Raw genomic sequence first — 17,938 nt, 5'->3', positions numbered from 1 at the left:
ACGTTGTAAGCGGACATTTATTTACGATTTGGAATGCATTTTTAAAGAATACATCCTTTGTCATGTCTAATAATAATTGTGAATAGACAAAATTCCCCCAGAAAGTGCAGTTCCTCTATAAGGGTGCACTCTATAATAGTGTTTTTCAACCTATTTTTGAGCCAAGGCACATTTTTGGCGTTGAAAATATCCATAGGGAGACCACCAACAGAAATCATTAAAAAAAACAAAAGTCAGTTGACAGTATAAAGTCCTCGCAATTGTTGGATATGACTTTAAACCATAAACAACTGCTGCATGTATCAGTATAGCTCTTGTCTCAAAGTAGGTGTACTGTCACCACCTGTCACATCACAACATTTTTTGCTGTTTTCCAGTGTGTAGTGTTTTGGTTCTTGTCTTGCACTATTTCAGTGGCTTTTTCTCTTTTATAGTATTTTCCTGTAGCAGTTTTATGTCTTCCTTTGAGCGATATTTCCCGCATCTACTTTGTTTAAGCAGTCAAGAATATTTCAGTTGTTTTTATCCATTCTATGTGGGGACATTGATGATTGTCATGTCATGTCTCGGATGTACATTGTGGACGCCGTCTTTGCTCCACAGTAAGTCTTTGCTGTCGTCCAGCATTCTGTTTTTGTTTACTTTGTAGCCAGTTCAGTTTTAGTTTGGTTCTGCATAGCCTTCCCTAAGCTTCAATGCCTTTTCTTAGGGGCACTCACCTTTTGTTTATTTTTGGTTTAAGCATTAGATACCTTTTTACCTGCACACTGCCTCCTGCTGGTCCCAACATCTACAGAGCAATTAGCTACCAGCTGCCACCTACTGATATGGAAGAGTATTACACGGTTACTCTACAGAGTTCTAGACAGCACCGACACTCAACAACAACACATCATTTGCAGACTATAATTACTGGTTTGCAAAAAATATTTTTAACCCAAATAGGTGAAATTAGACAATCTACCACGGCACACCAGACTGTATCATATGGCACTAGAGTGTGCCGCGGCACAGTGGTTGACAAACACTGCTCTATTTAATGTAAACACGGTGCTAATCCTGGCGCTACTGTCTTTACCACTGCAAGTTGACCACCTTTTGGCAGAACAACTTCTTGATTGACTTCTTAAACTCCTGTCTCATTAATAACACATCTCCACATCAGCGAGACTTTGACGAGAGTAATTCTAAAGGCAGAACTACCGGACATTTGGAGCGGCGCATTAGGCCAACTGAGAATGCTACAACAACAGCAACAACTGTCTGACCAAAGTGGATATGAACCCTTTCAATGCGCTTCTTGTTCGACATCAATAGCACAGCTCTGGCTCCAGCAATGTGAAATGACATTACAGACAATTCTAGCACAGAATGCTAACAAATTTCCATTTGTCAAGTTTTGTCTCGTTAAACAGTGTTTATCATAGGGCCGGGTGTTGTATCGATATATCGCGGGTTTGTCTCTGTATTTTGTGACAGTGGTTTTCTGAAGTGTTCCTGAGTGCATGTGGTGATATCCTTTAGAGATCGATGTCGGTTTTTGATACAGTGTCGTTTGAAGGATCGAAGGTCATGGTCATTCAGTGTTGGTTTCCGGCCATGCCGCTTACGTGGAGTGATTTCTCCAGATTCTCTGAACCTTTTGATGATATTAGATGTTGAAATCCCTAAATGTCTTGAAATTACACTTTGAGAAATGTTGATCTTAAACTGTTTGACTATTTGCTCACGCAGTTGTGGACAAAGGGGTGTACCTCGCCCCATCCTTTCTTGTGAAAGACTGAGCATTTTATGGGGAAGCTGTTTTTATAGCCAATCATGGCACCCACCTGTTCCCAATTAGCCTGCACACCTGTGGGATGTTCCAAATAAGTGTTTGATGAGCATTCCTCAACTTTATCAGTATGTATTGCCACCTTTCCCAACTTCTTTGTCACGTGTTGCTGGCATCAAATTCTAAAGTTAATGATTATTTGCAACAAAAAAAATGTTTATGAGTTTGAACATCAAATATGTTGTCTTTGTAGCATATTCAACTGAATATGGGTTGAAAAGGATTTGCAAATCATTGTATTCTGTTTATATTTACATCTAACACAATTTCCCAACTCATATGGAAACGGGGTTTGTAGTTCTCTGTAGTGTTGAAATGTTGGTCATTAGGTTGAGCACGTGTGCCTCATGTTGGTTTTGTTTGACTGTTTTTCTGAATAATTTCCAAAGCGTCCAACGTCATGTGCGTCATGTTACTGCTTCCTTGCTGCCCTCGTCCATGTTTTCTGTCAATATTAAGCGAGGAAAAGATGATTTGTGGACAAATGTAGGAGGTTCACACGTACCTGTTCCATCGACCCACGCGCGCAAACACACATGCAGTGTAAGGAATACACACAACACACACACAGGCTTCTCACATAGTCTGGGTGTCTGGCTGCAAAACGCCCACGCACACAATGTTTCACACTCTCTCTGTGCACAGGTGGTCCTGGCAGCGGCAAGGGAACGCAGTGCCTGAAGATCGCCGAGCGCTACGGCTTCCAGTACATGTCGGTGGGCGAGCTGCTGAGGAAGAAGATGATCCACAACGCTACCAGCAACAGGAAGTGGAGCCTAATCGCCAAGATCATCACCAACGGCGAGCTGGCGCCGCAGGTAGCCAAAAAAAACACAGCAGAACAAGAGAGAGAGATTAGGTTGAGGCTCGGGGAGGACGAGCGTGTCCAGTCAGTGGGGGACATCATCTCACTGAAACTAATTAGCGGCATCCGTGTCACAAGCGTCTCATTAGCATCGCAGTCGGAGAGATGATGACTCGGCCTGGTAAAATGAAAAGGAGCTCAGAACCCCCTGCAGTTGTAATCTCTAAATGGAACATAAAAAGTATCACACAAGATGGCCGACGCTGTCCTGTAATCAACATGAACCATAATGCACAGCTGGTTTGTTTAAATATTCTACTTTCCATTTATCATCCGCTAATTATGGTCATTAGGCTGAGCTGGAGGTCTATTCCAGCTGGGGTCTATAGAGGAGCAGAAATCACATTGACCAAGTATGATAAATATTTTAATTTCCTATCATTTTGCATGTATTCACATTTTTTAATTGTTCAGTGAAATACACATTTTAAGATTTCGGTTGGCAGCTGACTGCACGGCGCCAGTAAAAACATGACAGCAGAGAGAGAGAGGACGGCATTATTGGTTCTTTGCCAGTGGATAATTTAAGTTTGGCGTTTTGTTTTTTCATTACAACAATGAGGACTTAAATAGACATTAAGTATTTTACTTAACCTTCAACCCGACGTCTTTTTCGGAGTTAAAATCAATTGGTCGCATGCAGAAATGTTATTTCATTTTCTCTGCAGTCGTTCATTGATTTCATAAACGTAACCCATAATAGTTTGTTTAGAAATAGCGCAAAGAAAAAAAACTTTGTATGCAATGTTATTTCATTGTATTTATTTATTGTTTTGTCCTGTCCAGCTTCTCAGGCAAATCATATAGTTGATGTACAGTAGATGCTCATATCGGCTGTTCAGATTTACTTTACAAAAGAGAATTGCAGGATACTTCTCTTGTTGCCTTATTTAGGTTTGACTTTATTAAATGTATTTATATTATCATTTGGTGCAGCCGGGCCGGAGCAGGAGGGGATAGAAAGAGAATTAAAGCTGCAAGCAGCGTTGGTCGGGTCCGCCTTTGGCTGCTGCCCCCGAGACCCACGGCCGGATAAGCGTTAGAAGACGCCTTGGAGCCACTATTTTGGGAATCTAATGCATTGTGAAAGTAATGCAGTTGTTGTATTGAAGTGAAAATATCAAACTTCCTGTTGATTTTTGCTAAAGTATGTTAATTATTAAAATGTAGGTTTAAGTGAGACCTACATAGTGTTTTTTGTTTCATGTCTCTCTGACATTCCTACCGGAAGTTACAAGCAGTTTTGTCTGTGTTTTCTTCCTAGGAGCAGTTTGTCCGTGTTGTATTCCTAGGGGGGCGCTAGAGCGCAATTTTGAGTTTTGAGGTTAGGTTTTTTCATCAGATCGCAATTTTTGCCAGACCTGATGTGTGTGTCAAGTTTGGTGAGTTTAGAAGCATTTTAAGGGGGTCAAATAACAGCTCAAAGAGGCAAAAATGACATTTTTTAGGAGACTTTGCACAGGGGTTCTTTGAAGGCGCGTAAAATCAAAACCTGAGAAATTATCAAAACTCTGTTCTATGCTTTTAATCAGAAGGGTTCAATCTCTCTCCTGTGCGGGTTTGAAGCCAAAACAACAAACGCACTCAGAGGAGATAATGTTTGAAGAAAGGTGACCGTTTTTTACAAAACTTTTGTTTTGAAGGGGGGATTGCAGACTTCCTGTTGATTTTTGTTGGGGGTTGTCAATCTATGAAATGTAGGTCTAAGCGAGACCTACATAGAGGTTTTTGTTTCATGTCTCTCCGACATTCTTACCGGAAGTTACAAGCAGTTTTGTCTGTGTTTTCTTCCTAGGAGCATTTTTTTTAGTGTTTTATTCAAAAATAGCGCTAGAGCGCAATTTTGAGTTTTGGGGTTTGGTTTTTTCATTAAATTGCAATATTCGCCAGTCCTTATGTGTGCGCCAAGTTTGGTGACTTTTGAAGCATTTTAAAAGGGGTCAAATTACAGCGCAAAGAGGCAAAAATGGCATTTTTTGCAAAAATTTTATTTTGAAGGAGTTTTTGCCAACTTCCTGTAGATTTTTGCTGAAAGAAGTGAGTGTATGAAAATTGGGTCTAAGTCAGACCTACATAGGAGTTTTTGTTTCATGTCGCTATGACATTCCTAACAGAAGTTACATGCAGTTTTGTCTGTAATTTTTTCCTAGGGGGCGCTAGAGCGCAGTTTTCATTTGGGGGGATTGGTTGCTTAATATGTTGGGAAGGTTTGCTATACCGACGTGTGTGTCAAATTTGGTGAGTTTTGAAGCATGCTAAGGGGGTCAAATTACAGCGCGTAAGTGCGGAATAATAATAAAAGACAGCAGTTTCAATAGGGTCCTTGGCCCATGGAGTCCTTTGCCATGGGCCAAGGACCCTAAAAAAAGGAAGACAGGGGGGGAAATTGTGGGGATAAGACAGTGTTATTTCATTTTAAATTTCAAAAGAGTTTTGTGGCTCCCATTGTTTTCTTTAATTCGTGAAAAAAGGTTGCCGACCCCTGCCCTAAGGTAAACTGGGTAACAAATGGCACACTGACCAAGCTTAACCCATTGTTACTATAACAATCTACAAGATTAATATAGGTTCCCTCTCTCTCTCTTCCCCTCCATCTTTCGGTATTCCTTTTTTTATATGTAGTTACCATTATGTTTATGTATTGTTGCATTTGAACAACTGTATTGTTGATGATGGAGGTAAATTACTGGTATTGTTCATTATCATTGATGTTTGTAATCCTCCATTTGTAGTGTAATAATGTAGGGATGCACCGATTAATCGGTAACCGAATATATTCGGCCGAATATGGCAAAAAAAGCCACATTCAGCCTTTGGTGGAATGAGTTAAAAACAAGGCCGAATAGTTGCGTGTGACGCAATTTTTTGACGCGGTGACGCAATCAACCAACGTGCAGTGACGTTGGGATATGTTGTGTACCTGTATAAGTGTATGAGGTTACAAGCACACACTAATTGAGATTTAGTGGGGCCTCTGTTTACATTATTAGCCTGTTGTGTAGGCTACCTGTATAAGTGTATGAGGTTACAAGCACACACTTATTGAGATTTAGTGGGGCCTCTGTTTACATTATTAGCCTGTTGTGTAGGCTACCTGTATAAGTGTATGAGGTTACAAGCACACACTTATTGAGATTTACTTGAGCCTTCTGTTTACATTATTAGCATATCTACTGTGGCTAAGCAGACTTTTGCCAAAAGGACAAAATTCATTTGTTGTTGGTTTATCCACTTTAATGCACTTTATTTTTTGGGGGAATGCATTTTTTGTTTAAAGGCCTAATATAAATGAAAAACTGCTTTTTTTGAAAAGCAAAGACTACTGGAATATTAAAAAAAATGTCAATATTCAATAAAAAATTACTTTATTTGAAAAACATGTCAAAATATTTATTCTAGGCTATTTATGCTATATAAAAAAAATTGTGAAAAACTGCATTCATTATTCGGTATTCGGCCTTCGGCCAAGCGTTTAAGTTTTATTCGGCTTCGGCTTCGGCCACAAATTTTCATTTCGGTGCATCCCTACTTTCTATTTTAGGAGATGTTGCATAAAGTCCTTCTGACTCAGCTCTCTCTCTAAGGCTAACTTGCTATTAGCTCCTCTGCTGCTGAGTGAAGGGTGGATTACATGTTGAGTGACTGAAAGATTGATATATTTACCTCCCTAAATAGCGATGTAGAACTGATTGAAAGGTGGATATATTGTTACATGTGCATCTCATCTCATCTCACACAGGCTTTTGCTGCATAGTCTTATTGTGTAAATTGTGTGTGGTAGCTAAATTATTTATACACATACTTTACATGTAGGTATGTCACTACATGTTATTGTAGTCGGTCTGTGACTAGTTTTGTGTAGTGTACAAACCCTGTTTCCATGAGTTGGGAAATTGTGTTAGATGTAAATATAAACAGAATACAATGATTTGCAAATCCTTTTCAACCCATATTCAGTTGAATATGCTACAAAGACAAGATATTTGATGATCAAACTCATAACATTTATTTTTTTTGCAAATAATAATTAACTTAGAATTTCATGACTGCAACACGTGGCAAAGTAGTTGGGAAAGGGCATGTTCACCACTGTGTTACATCACCTTTTCTTTTAACAACACTCAATAAATGTTTGGGAACTGAGGAAACTAATTGTTGAAGCTTTGAAAGTGGAATTCTTTCCCATTCTTGTTTTATGTAGAGCTTCAGTCCGTCAATAGTCCGGGGTCTCCGCTGTCGTATTTTACGCTTCATAATGCGCCACACATTTTCCATGGGAGACAGGTCTGGACTGCAGCTGGGCCAGGAAAGTACCTGCACTCTTTTTTTTACGAAGCCACGCTGTTGTTACACGTGCTGAAGGTGGCTTGGCATTGTCTTGCTGAAATAAGCAGGGGCGTCCATGAAAAAGACGGCGCTTAGATGGCAGCATATGTTGTTCCAAAACCTGTATGTACCTTTCAGCATTAATGGTGCCTTCACAGATGTGTAAGTTACCCATGCCTTGGGCACTAATGCACCCCCATACCATCACGGATTAACTTTGCGTCGATAACAGTCTGGATGGTTTGCTTCTCCTTTGGTCCGGATGACACTATGTCAAATATTTCCAAAGACAATTTGAAATGTGGACTTGTCAGACCACAGAACACTTTTCCACTTTGCATCAGTCCATCTTAGATGATCTCAGGCCCAGAGAAGCCGGCGGCGTTTCTGGATGTTGTTGATAAATGGCTTTCGCTTTGCATAGTAGAGCTAATGATTATTTGCAACAAAAAAAAATGTTTGTTTGAACATCAAATATGTTGTCTTTGTAGCATATTCAACTGAATATGGGTTGAAAATTATTTGCAAATCATTGTATTCCGTTTACATTTACATCTAACACAATTTCCCAACTCATATGGAAACAGGGTTTGTAGTTTAATGTTGGGTTATGCATAAAATAAATTAAGTCATCGTTAAGAAGTTTGTCGATTGCATGGATTTGATTTGAGATTAATCACTTGAGACAATTGCAAAAAAGCGCTATGTAAATATTCATTCATTTATTCATGAAGTAGTTGAGGCAAAACAGTGCACTACTGGGTTAGGACCAGCAGAGGCGCTGTTGATTCATGCTTAACTAGTTTGCAGTCTATAGAAGTCCAACAAGGTGTCATCTGCATCCATGGCAACGTCCTTTATGGCAATACTCCTCAGTCCACTGTTATTGTAATCAACATAACACTAAAAACGCTATTAATAACTTCTATTACTATCGTCTGTTGAAATATTTACAATTTGTATACTAATTTGTGGAAAATAGCACAGGGCTCAACATTTCACATATTTTCAGACATTTCCTAATATTTTTCACTTTAAATAGTGCAAGCATTTTTTTTTACTATATTCTATATTATCACTTTTGTTAACATTGAAAGCTATTTTAGACATTATTTTTGTTAACACAGAGTATCTGTCGACATTATGTTTAATGTATTTTACCTAAACACTTTTTGCATTCTAAGTGTTTTCAGACATTTTCTATTGTTTTTTTCAACATTTCAGTCATTTTCCAATATGTATTTTTTGTTAATGTCGCAAGCTTTTTGCCACATTTTCAATCATTTGAAAATAATTTCTTAGCACTTCAGCTATTCATTTTCATCTTCACACACTTTGTTTGCATTTTAAGTATTTTATTGACTTTTTCCATTGTTTAACAATATTTGTTCATGTTGCAAGCATTATAAGACACTTTCTGTTTATGTGCAATTCCACTTTAAAGGGCAACTCCACTTTTTGCACAGAATTTTGCCCATCATAGATTCAACAACCCCTATGTAAGACAAGCACATGTGTTTTTTTTAATGCATTCTAAATATAGTTAGCAAAAGTGCATTTACAATGTAGCCAATGGGAGTCACTCTAATCTGCCTATAAAGAGTTTTAAAAAACCAAAATTTTCCATCAATGTTCTTTTATACATGATGTAAGTATATATGTAATGTAGTAAAAGCCACATTTAATATTTACGTATTTTGATCATTTTAAGCAAACGGCAATGCGTTTTTTTTCCAACATCAACATTCCTCACTGCAGACTTCTTGTGAGCAGCCAACAAACATAATAATAAAAAAAATTCTGTACAATGTCAGCTCTCATTATGATGCCGACTGTTGATATTGTGCCCTTAAGATGAAGAATGACTGTTTTAAATTGGCTGTCAAAGTGTACCAGCTTCTCAGTTTATTGGGGCGGTATAACTATTGAATGGATGGATGGATCAATGGTTTTGGGGCGGTATAGCTCGGTTGGTAGAGCGGCTGTGCGAGCAACTTCAGGGTTGCAGGTTTGATCCCCGCTTCCGCCATCCTATTCACTGCCGTTGTGTCCTTGGGCAAGACACTTTACCCGATTGCTCCCAGTGCCACCAACACTGGTTTAAAAAAAAAAAAAAAAAAAAAATTGTAACTTAGATATTGGGTCTCACAGATATTTTTGCAGTTTGCAGATATTTTCTATCATATTTTTTCCTCATTAATGTTAAAATTGCACACACTTTCAGGCATTTTATTATACATTTAATCAGTTTTGTGAACAAGTTGTTGTTTTTGACATTTTCAAGTAATTTTTTGACAGTTTTTTCTTTTCACATTCATTTTCGCTTTTCCAATCTTTACTATCATTGTAAGCTGTCTTTTTTTTTAGACATTGTTTATAATTCCATCTTACAGATGCTAACATTGCAATCGTTTAGACATTTTCCATGATTTTCATCCTCACCTTTGATAACGCTTCAAGTGTTTGTAGACACTGTGTGCATTGTAATTGTTTTTAGACATTGTATATATTTTGCTTTAACACCTTTAATACTGCCAGTGTTTATACATACATACACATATATAGCAACTTTTGAAAACATTTTTTACTGGATACTCTATTGTGTATTTTTAAAAAGCACAAAATACCTCATCTTTGCTTGCTTTGTAATTAGGAGTTTTTCGTCAAAATTCTTCATTATACTGTAGCCTTTTAGTGTTCTCTTATGTTGTTTTTATCTAGTAATTGCCTCCCAATGAGAAAACTGGGAAATCACAAATATGGTCATTAAAGCCTTGCTAAAGTCATAAATCCAATGGCAGACTTGTATAATGGCACAAAACTAACCTGAAATGTGCTTCAAAGCTTTTTCATATTTCATTTGGCTCCAAGGCTGCGATATAAAAATCTATGTGGGCTCTATCTAGTCATCATCTTTGGGGGAGGTGGGTGCTGTCCACACAGATGAACTGGTGATGCAGCAAAAGTGTGTTGCTGAAACACGAAGCGCTCGCCTGCACGCCCGCATGCATCGTGACTGTCAGTTCTGAGGTCTCACAAATTGTCGCCCATAACTGCCTAGCTCACAGTGGGCCCTTCGTGTCGATCTCTCTCTCTCTCTCCCTTCCTTGGCCGCTCACCAGATGGCGGTCCGGGAAAACAGTCAAACAAACAGCAAAGTAGGTCAGGGTTTGCAGCTTATTAGACATGATAAAGTCACTCATGGCCAGTGGGCATCATAATTCCTGCTGAGAGGATTTAGGAAAGCAGATGAGAATATCTTGCTCTTGGAAAAACCTCCTCAGGTGCAAGGGCAAATATTCCAAATATTGCCCAGCATGCGAATTTATTTGCAGTTGTTTTGACCATGGACATAAAATACTGTACAATATAGCAGTGCTTACGTTGGTCATGATTAATGACAAAACACTCATGCAATGACTGCAGTACTGATAAATTATGGTTTTGCTCTGTTTCACCCGTACTGAGAGTCAAATACAGACAATTCCGTCTAAGCTCAATTTCTGTCGCCTTATTGCAAGTATCCATCCATCCATCCATCCATCCATCCATCATCTTCCGCTTATCCGAGGTTGGGTCGCGGGGGCAACAGCCTAAGCAGGGAAACCCAGACTTCCCTCTCCCCAGCCACTTCGTTTAGCTCTTCCCGGGGGATCCCGAGGCGTTCCCAGGCCAGCCGGGAGACATAGTCTTACCAACGTGTCCTGGGTCTTCCCCGTGGCCTCCTACCGGTCGGACGTGCCCTAAACACCTCCCTAGGGAGGCGTTCGGGTGGCATCCTTACCAGATGCCCGAACCACCTCATCTGGCTCCTCTCCATGTGGAGGAGCAGCGGCTTTACTTTGAGTTCCTCCCGGAAACTCATTTGGGCCGCTTGTACCCGTGATCTTATCCTTTCGGTCATGACCCAAAGCTCATGACCATAGGTGAGGATGGGAACGTAAATCGACCGGTAAATTGAGAGCTTTGCCTTCCGGCTCAGCTCCTTCTTCACCACAACGGATCGGTACAACGTCCGCATTACTGAAGACGCCGCACCGATCCGCCTGTCGATCTCACCATCCACTCTTCCCTCACTCGTGAACAAGACTCCTAGGTACTTGAACTCCTCCACTTGGGGCAGGGTCTCCTCCCCAACCCGGAGATGGCATTCCACCCTTTTCCGGGCGAGAACCATGGACTCGGACTTGGAGGTGCTGATTCTCATTCCGGTCGCTTCACACTCGGCTGCGAACCGATCCAGTGAGAGCTGAAGATCCCGGCCAGATGAAGCCATCAGGACCACATCATCTGCAAAAAGCAGAGACCTAATCCTGCGGTTACCAAACCGGAACCCCTCAACGCCTTGACTGCGCCTAGAAATTCTGTCCATAAAAGTTATGAGCAGAATCGGTGACAAAGGACAGCCTTGGCGGAGTCCAACCCTCACTGGAAATGTGTCCGACTTACTGCCGGCAATGCGGACCAAGCTCTGACACTGATCATACAGGGAGTGGACCGCCACAATAAGACAGTCCAATACCCCATACTCTCTGAGCACTCCCCACAGGACTTCCCAAGGGACACGGTCCAATGCCTTCTCCAAGTCCACAAAGCACATGTATTGCAAGTAGTATTATTTATTTTACCATAATTAGTTGTTAGCATTATGAAAAAAACTACAAAATCAGCATAAAAAACCTAAAGAATGTCAAAATATTCTGATTTATTTTCACTCTTATCTGTTAGTTTGTTGGCATTGGGTCCTGTATGTCAGTATACTGTGGCGTATAAAAATATCTTTTAAAAGCCAGCTTTTCTATTGAATTACATTGTGCAGGTGTGTGTAATGTCATGTTTAATTCCATACTTTACACACAGTCACTCATTGAAAATCAGGCTGCAGGCATTTTGAGTCATTTTCCTTTTACTCCTTACGTTTTTAGACATTTTCTATTTTCTCACGTTTGTGAACATTGCAGGTGTTTTTAGTAATTTTCCCAAAAAAATCCCTATTTTAAAAGGGGAACTGAAATACATGTTTTTTTAAAGCATTTTAACTTGTAAATAAAAATCCGCTTACAATGGAGCCAATGGGAGCCATGACAAAACATGAAAAAGTAACTATCTAAAAAGTGGCAACAATACTCTGTTGACATTTTGTGGACTGATCATTAACCAAGTCCTTGCTATATTGTTATTATAGGCACTAACGTTAAGGACCTACTTTTAACGGCGCTTTGATTAGAGAGAGGAAACTTTCTCCTGCTGCTGTATTGACATCAGCTGGTGAGCTCCAGCATCGCCTTTGAGCTTGTGAAAGTTTATTCTAGGTAATAAATAATGTCTCTAACCTAAGTAGTAAAATGTTGCGGACAAACTAAGAAACTGGTACACTTTGACAGCCAATTCAGACCCGGAGATGGCGAGAAAAACATGCGAAAGACACCTTTTCTAACCCTAACAGTTGGCATCGTAGTTAGAGCAGACATTGTTCAGTAAGTGATGCTTTGTTTGTTGGCTCTCATGAAGGCTGCATAAGTTGTAGTCAGTCTTTTAGTTAAAGCGGGTCGGCAACCCACGGCTCTTTGACCTCTCTGATGTGGCTCAGCCGACCCCTGAGTTAAAGGAATAAACGTGTGCGTTGTGATGTTGCCATATTCTTAAATTGAGTACAATATTTAAAATATTACATGTTATTATGAATGTACCTGTTGCTATGTTACATATATGCTTCTTATAGGCAGAATAGAATGACCCTCATAGGTTCCATTGTAGGCGGACTTTTGCTTGCATTTATTTTCAAGTTAGAATGCATTGATACAAAAAAAACGTGTGAACGAGGGGCAAAATTCAAGTAAAGTGCAGTTCCACTTTAACACAAACATGTCTTGTTATGGAATAAAGTTTTCGCGCTGTTTACATTTCAAGCATTTTCAGACATTTTCTATCATTGTTTTACCTTTATCATTGCAAAAACAATTTGATTATTTATTATTCTCACTTTTGTTAACATTACAAGTGTTTAAGTCACTTTCTATTATTTTTTCTGTATTTTAACACTGCAGTGCCATATTTTTTATTAAATCATATCGTTGCTAACATTTTTAGATTTTTTTTTTTTTCAGTATTGTATTTTTCTCACTTTCCTCAACACAGCAAGCGTTGTTAGTCTTTTTCTACCATTGGGTGTCCTTTTGGTTGACATCGCGAGCCTTTTTAGACATTGTCGATTATGCTTTTTACCCACTTTTGTTAACATTGCAAGTGTTTAGTCATTTTCTACCACTGGGTTTCCTTTTTGTTAATATTACAAGCATTTTTAGACATTTTATGTTGTCCTTTTTTCTCACTTATGTTACTGTAACATTAAAAGCGTTTTTAGTCTTTTCCCATTCATCTTTACAGGTGTGTTACCACTGCTAGTGTTTTTAGATATTTTCTATCATATTTTTTTGCACTTGTGTTAACAGAACAATGTTTTTTTTAATACCTTTTCTTTAATTTTTCCCCACTTTTTGTTGACATAGTAAGTGTTTTTACGCATTTTTTATCTTTTATTTTCCTTTTTGGTAACATTATCAGTGTTTTTACCACATTTTCCTTTATGTTTTCACTGTATTTTATATATTTACTTAAAATAAACTGTTTGCTCATGCATGCTGGTTTTGGATTCACAGGTGGGTTGTGTCTGTTTAAGACTTAGGCAGCTCTGACTAGAAGCTGGAGGGCTTTTCTTTGCTCATTTATTACTCTGCCGGATGGAATCTTTATTAGATTCAACCTGTGTGCAGCGCAGTGTGCAGAGTGGCGGTGGTGGCTCGCGTTTTGAGGGAAATGCGGCGTCTGTCCCGGTGTTATTTTTAGAGCTGAGCAATACTCATGTACTGTGTCTGTGCATTAGCCTCATGCTTGCGTATTCGACATCCCAACATGTTGACCTCCTCCAGTCATGAGGAAGTAAGTGATGTTAAGACATGCTGGCACTCCCTGGCCTCCAGTTAGCTCAGTGCCATCATCTTGCAGCTTTCAGGCACTAGGAAACAGTGAAGGAAATAAATAAACCATCTTGCTCTGCGCACTCATCCTTTACGTTATTCATACTGGCTCCACAGCCAGGGCTCATCGTTATTAATATTTCAATGTGTTCAATTCAACAAGAAACCATAGTTGGTCACTCAAGAGGAGCTGCACGCCTCACTATAACCTCACTGTGACGCTTTAGAAGTATGTGATTCATGCCAGCCAAACAGCAAAGACAAATATGATGCTCAATGTTACAAATTATTTTAAGTTAAACTAAAACTGTTTACAAATCCGAACCAGACTCTCAGAATTTCTACCTATAAAAATATTATAAATATAAATCTGTTCAAACTGTAACCACCATAAAACTTTAACTGCTTCGGTTGTGTTTAAATACAAGTGTAAAAATAACTTGACCACCGTTCAATTTAAAAGGCAAGCGCAACATTAATTTATGTTGCTAGCTGTCCGGGGTGTACCCCGCCTTCCACCCGATTGTAGCTGAGATGGGCGCCAGCGCCCCCCGCGACCCCGAAAGGGAATAAGCGGTAGAAAATGGATGGATGGATAGCTAGCATGCTAAATTGTAGCTACAATACACAGCTTTGGTATTGTTGGCCCTGTGGAGTAGAGCATCGTCATCATTATACCATCTTTTATTTTGTAGGAGACAACAATCACCGAAATCAAGCAGAAGATCATGAAGATCCCCGACGCCAACGGCATCGTTATCGACGGCTTCCCCCGGGACGTTGGGCAGGCTTTGTCCTTTGAGGACCAGGTAAGTTTCTGGGGTTTTTGTTTAAATTATTCATTTTTGGGCATTTACTATAACTTGTTTTCAATTTTTTGTATTCATTTTTTCACTTTTATCATGGCAAGTGTTTGACATGTTATATTTTTTATTTTTGTTAGCGAGAACTGTTTTATATTCTATTATTTATTTATATTTGTGTTCACACTGCAAGTGTATCTATTTTGTTCAATTTAACATTGCAAGTATTAAAAATTTAAAATTTGTTAACGATACAATTATTTTTTGGACCTTTTTTATGTTTGTTACTTTTGTAGACGTTGCGAGCCATTTTAGACACTTTTTGAAAATCATAAATTTTTACTTATGCTTACACCGCAAGTGTTTCTCTATACTTTCTATCATTTTTGCTTTGCTTGTTAACATTGCTAGCATTAAAAATGTCAATTTTTGTTTACAATACAAGCATTTTTGTTTTACATTTACTACATTTTTGTTACACGTTCAATGTTGAAACTTTTTAGACATTTTCTATATTTTTTGTTACACTTTTGTAAAAGCTGCGAGCCATTTTAGACATTTTCTAAAAATGTTCTTAGTTTTGATATTGTGAGGCTTTGACATTTTATATCATTTTAATTTATGTTTACACCGCAAGTGTTTCTATATACTTTGTATCATTCTTGCTTTCCTTGTTAACATTGCAAGTATTAAAAATTTCGATTTTTTTTTAACATTAGCATTTTTAGGTATTTCATTATTTTTGTGAAAATTTTGTTAACCTTGTGAGCCTTTTGAGACATTTTCTATCATTTTTGTTACATGTTTGTTAAGATCGCAAGCATTTTAAGACATTTTCTATAATTTCTGTTTCACATTTGATAATGTGAGCCTTTTTAGACAATTTCTATCATTTTTGTGACACTTTTGTTAACGTTGCATGCTTTTTTTAGACATTTCATCTGTAATTTTTTGATTGCGTACATGGTGTGTATCAATTCTGTGTTCATGTATATGTGCGTATACATATGTGTACAGGTTATAAGGTATGTAAAAAAATTTATATACTGTAGTTCATATTGCAAGCATTTTTGAATATTTGTTCTGCAATTTATGTTCCACTGTTGTTCACATTACATGTATATGTAGACATTTTCTATAAGTATTGTTCTATTTTTGTTAACATTGCTCGTAGTGATAAGATTTAAGTGTGTGCTAGAAGTGTGTATTCATGAGGACCCGGACATAAATGGAGAATAGACAAGCTAAATGTTGAAACATTACTGATCTATGGTCTTGAAATCAACATTTTCTGATAGTTGTCAGAAATTATTTTTAGAACTTTTATGGGCAGAATTTCTAGGCGCAGTCATGGCATTGAGGGGATCCGGTTTGGTGGCTGCAGGATTAGGTCTCTGCTTGTTGCGGATGATGTGGTCCTGATGGCTTCATTTGGCCGGGATCCTCAGCTCTCACTGGATCGATTAGCAGCTGAGTGTGAAGTGACTGGGATGGAAATCAGTACTTCCAAGTCCGAGTCTGTGGTTATCGCCCGGAAAAGGGTGGAGTGCCATTTCCGGGTCATGGAGGAGATCCTGCTCCAAGTGGAGGAGTTCAAGTACCTCGGGGTCTTATTCACGAGTAAGGGAAGCGTGGATTGTGAGGTCGACAGGCGGATCTGCAGTGAAGGGAACCCTGTATCGGTCCGTCGTGGTTAAGAAAGCATTGAGCCTAAAAGGCAAAGCTCTCAATTTACGGGTCGATCTACGTTCCCATCCTCACCTATGGTCATGAGCTTTGGGTTATAAGCGAAAGGACCAGATCACGGGTACAAGCGGCTGAAATGAGTTTCCTTAGCGGGTGGCGGGGCTCTCCCTTAGGTGAGAAGCCAGGAGCTCAAAGTAAAGCCGCTGCTCCTCCACGTCAGGAGGAGCCAGGTAAGGTGGTTCGGGCATCTGGTCAGGATGCCTCCTGAACGCCTTCATGGGTAGGTGTTAGGGCACGTCTGACCGGTAGGAAACCACGGGGAAGACCCAGGACACCGCGGGAGCAGCTGGATGACGTAGTTGGGGAGAGGGAAGTCTGGGCTTTTCTGCTTAGGTTGCTGCCCCCGCAACCTGACTTTGGATAAGTAAAAGGAAATGGATAATAGTTGTAACAAATGAAAAATGTGACAATGGACTGAAAATACATTTTTAGGTCAAATGTATCACACATTGTTGCTTTAAGTAACCATCATGCTCAGGATGTTGAGCAGCTGGATGAAAATGATTTTGACTGTGTTCAAATGTGTGATTTGAGACACACTGATGAGCAAGGCCAGCAGACAAGATCACACTGAGCTCATTATGCTTTACAGTAGGGCTGGGTGATGTATAAATAGACTCGATATATCACTCAGGTACAGTATCTGTGCGATATAGAAAATGACTATATCGTGATATTCGAGTGAACGTTCTCACGCAGTTGCTTTTAGCTGCTGGCATTACTGCAGGCTATTCCCACTCTTTCTTGTCTCCCCACAGACAGCAAGCGCACATTCTTACATACGTCACATACGTATACGCCCTCGCGGAGCAGAGAGGTAGCAGCATGGGTAATGTTAGCTGTGTTGCAAGTGGTAATACGAGAGAAAGAAGGTGCCAATCTGGTAACAAATGAAGGGGTCCATTGTCTGGCGGTGGTTTGGCTTCAAGTGGGAATATGTCGAACAGACGAGCGTAATTTGTCAAGTGTGGGGCAAAAGCATTGCTACCAAAAGTAGCATTACTGCTAATATGTAGCATCATTTGAATGGTCACCTGCTAGAGAATGAAGAGTTTTTACTCCGCATGTCAACATCTCCATTCGGTGCCACACGTCTTCAGTAATGCGGACGTTGTACTGATCAGTGGTGGTGAAGAAGGAGCTGAGCCGGAAGGCAAAGCTCTCAATTCACCGGTCGATCTATGTTCCAATCCTATGGTCATGACCGAAAGGATAAGATCACGGATACAAGCGGCCGAAATGAGTTTCCTCCGCCGGGTGGCGGGTCTCTCCCTTAGAGATAGGGTGAGAAGCTCTGTCATCCAGGAGGAACTCAAAGTAAAGCCGCTGCTCCTCCACATGGAGAGGAGCCAGATGAGGTGGTTCGGGCATCTGGTCAGGATGCCAC

The 17,938-nt window shown here is 39.6% G+C and overlaps 1 protein-coding gene across 1 annotated transcript in view; it reads left to right on the top strand.

Moving 5' to 3' along the window:
• Positions 1-17,938, top strand: part of ak5 (adenylate kinase 5) — a 102,339-nt gene that overhangs the window by 19,825 nt on the left and 64,576 nt on the right. Inside the window, exons 4-5 of the mRNA XM_061919657.1 lie at positions 2,480-2,652; positions 14,698-14,811. Of these exons, the coding sequence (XP_061775641.1) occupies positions 2,480-2,652; positions 14,698-14,811 (287 nt within the window). The remainder of the gene's footprint in view (positions 1-2,479; positions 2,653-14,697; positions 14,812-17,938) is intronic.

The sequence above is a fragment of the Nerophis ophidion genome, linkage group LG14 (genome assembly GCF_033978795.1).
Source record: "Nerophis ophidion isolate RoL-2023_Sa linkage group LG14, RoL_Noph_v1.0, whole genome shotgun sequence".
Lineage (NCBI taxonomy): Eukaryota > Metazoa > Chordata > Actinopteri > Syngnathiformes > Syngnathidae > Nerophis > Nerophis ophidion.
This window is presented reverse-complemented; position numbering and strand designations above follow the sequence as displayed.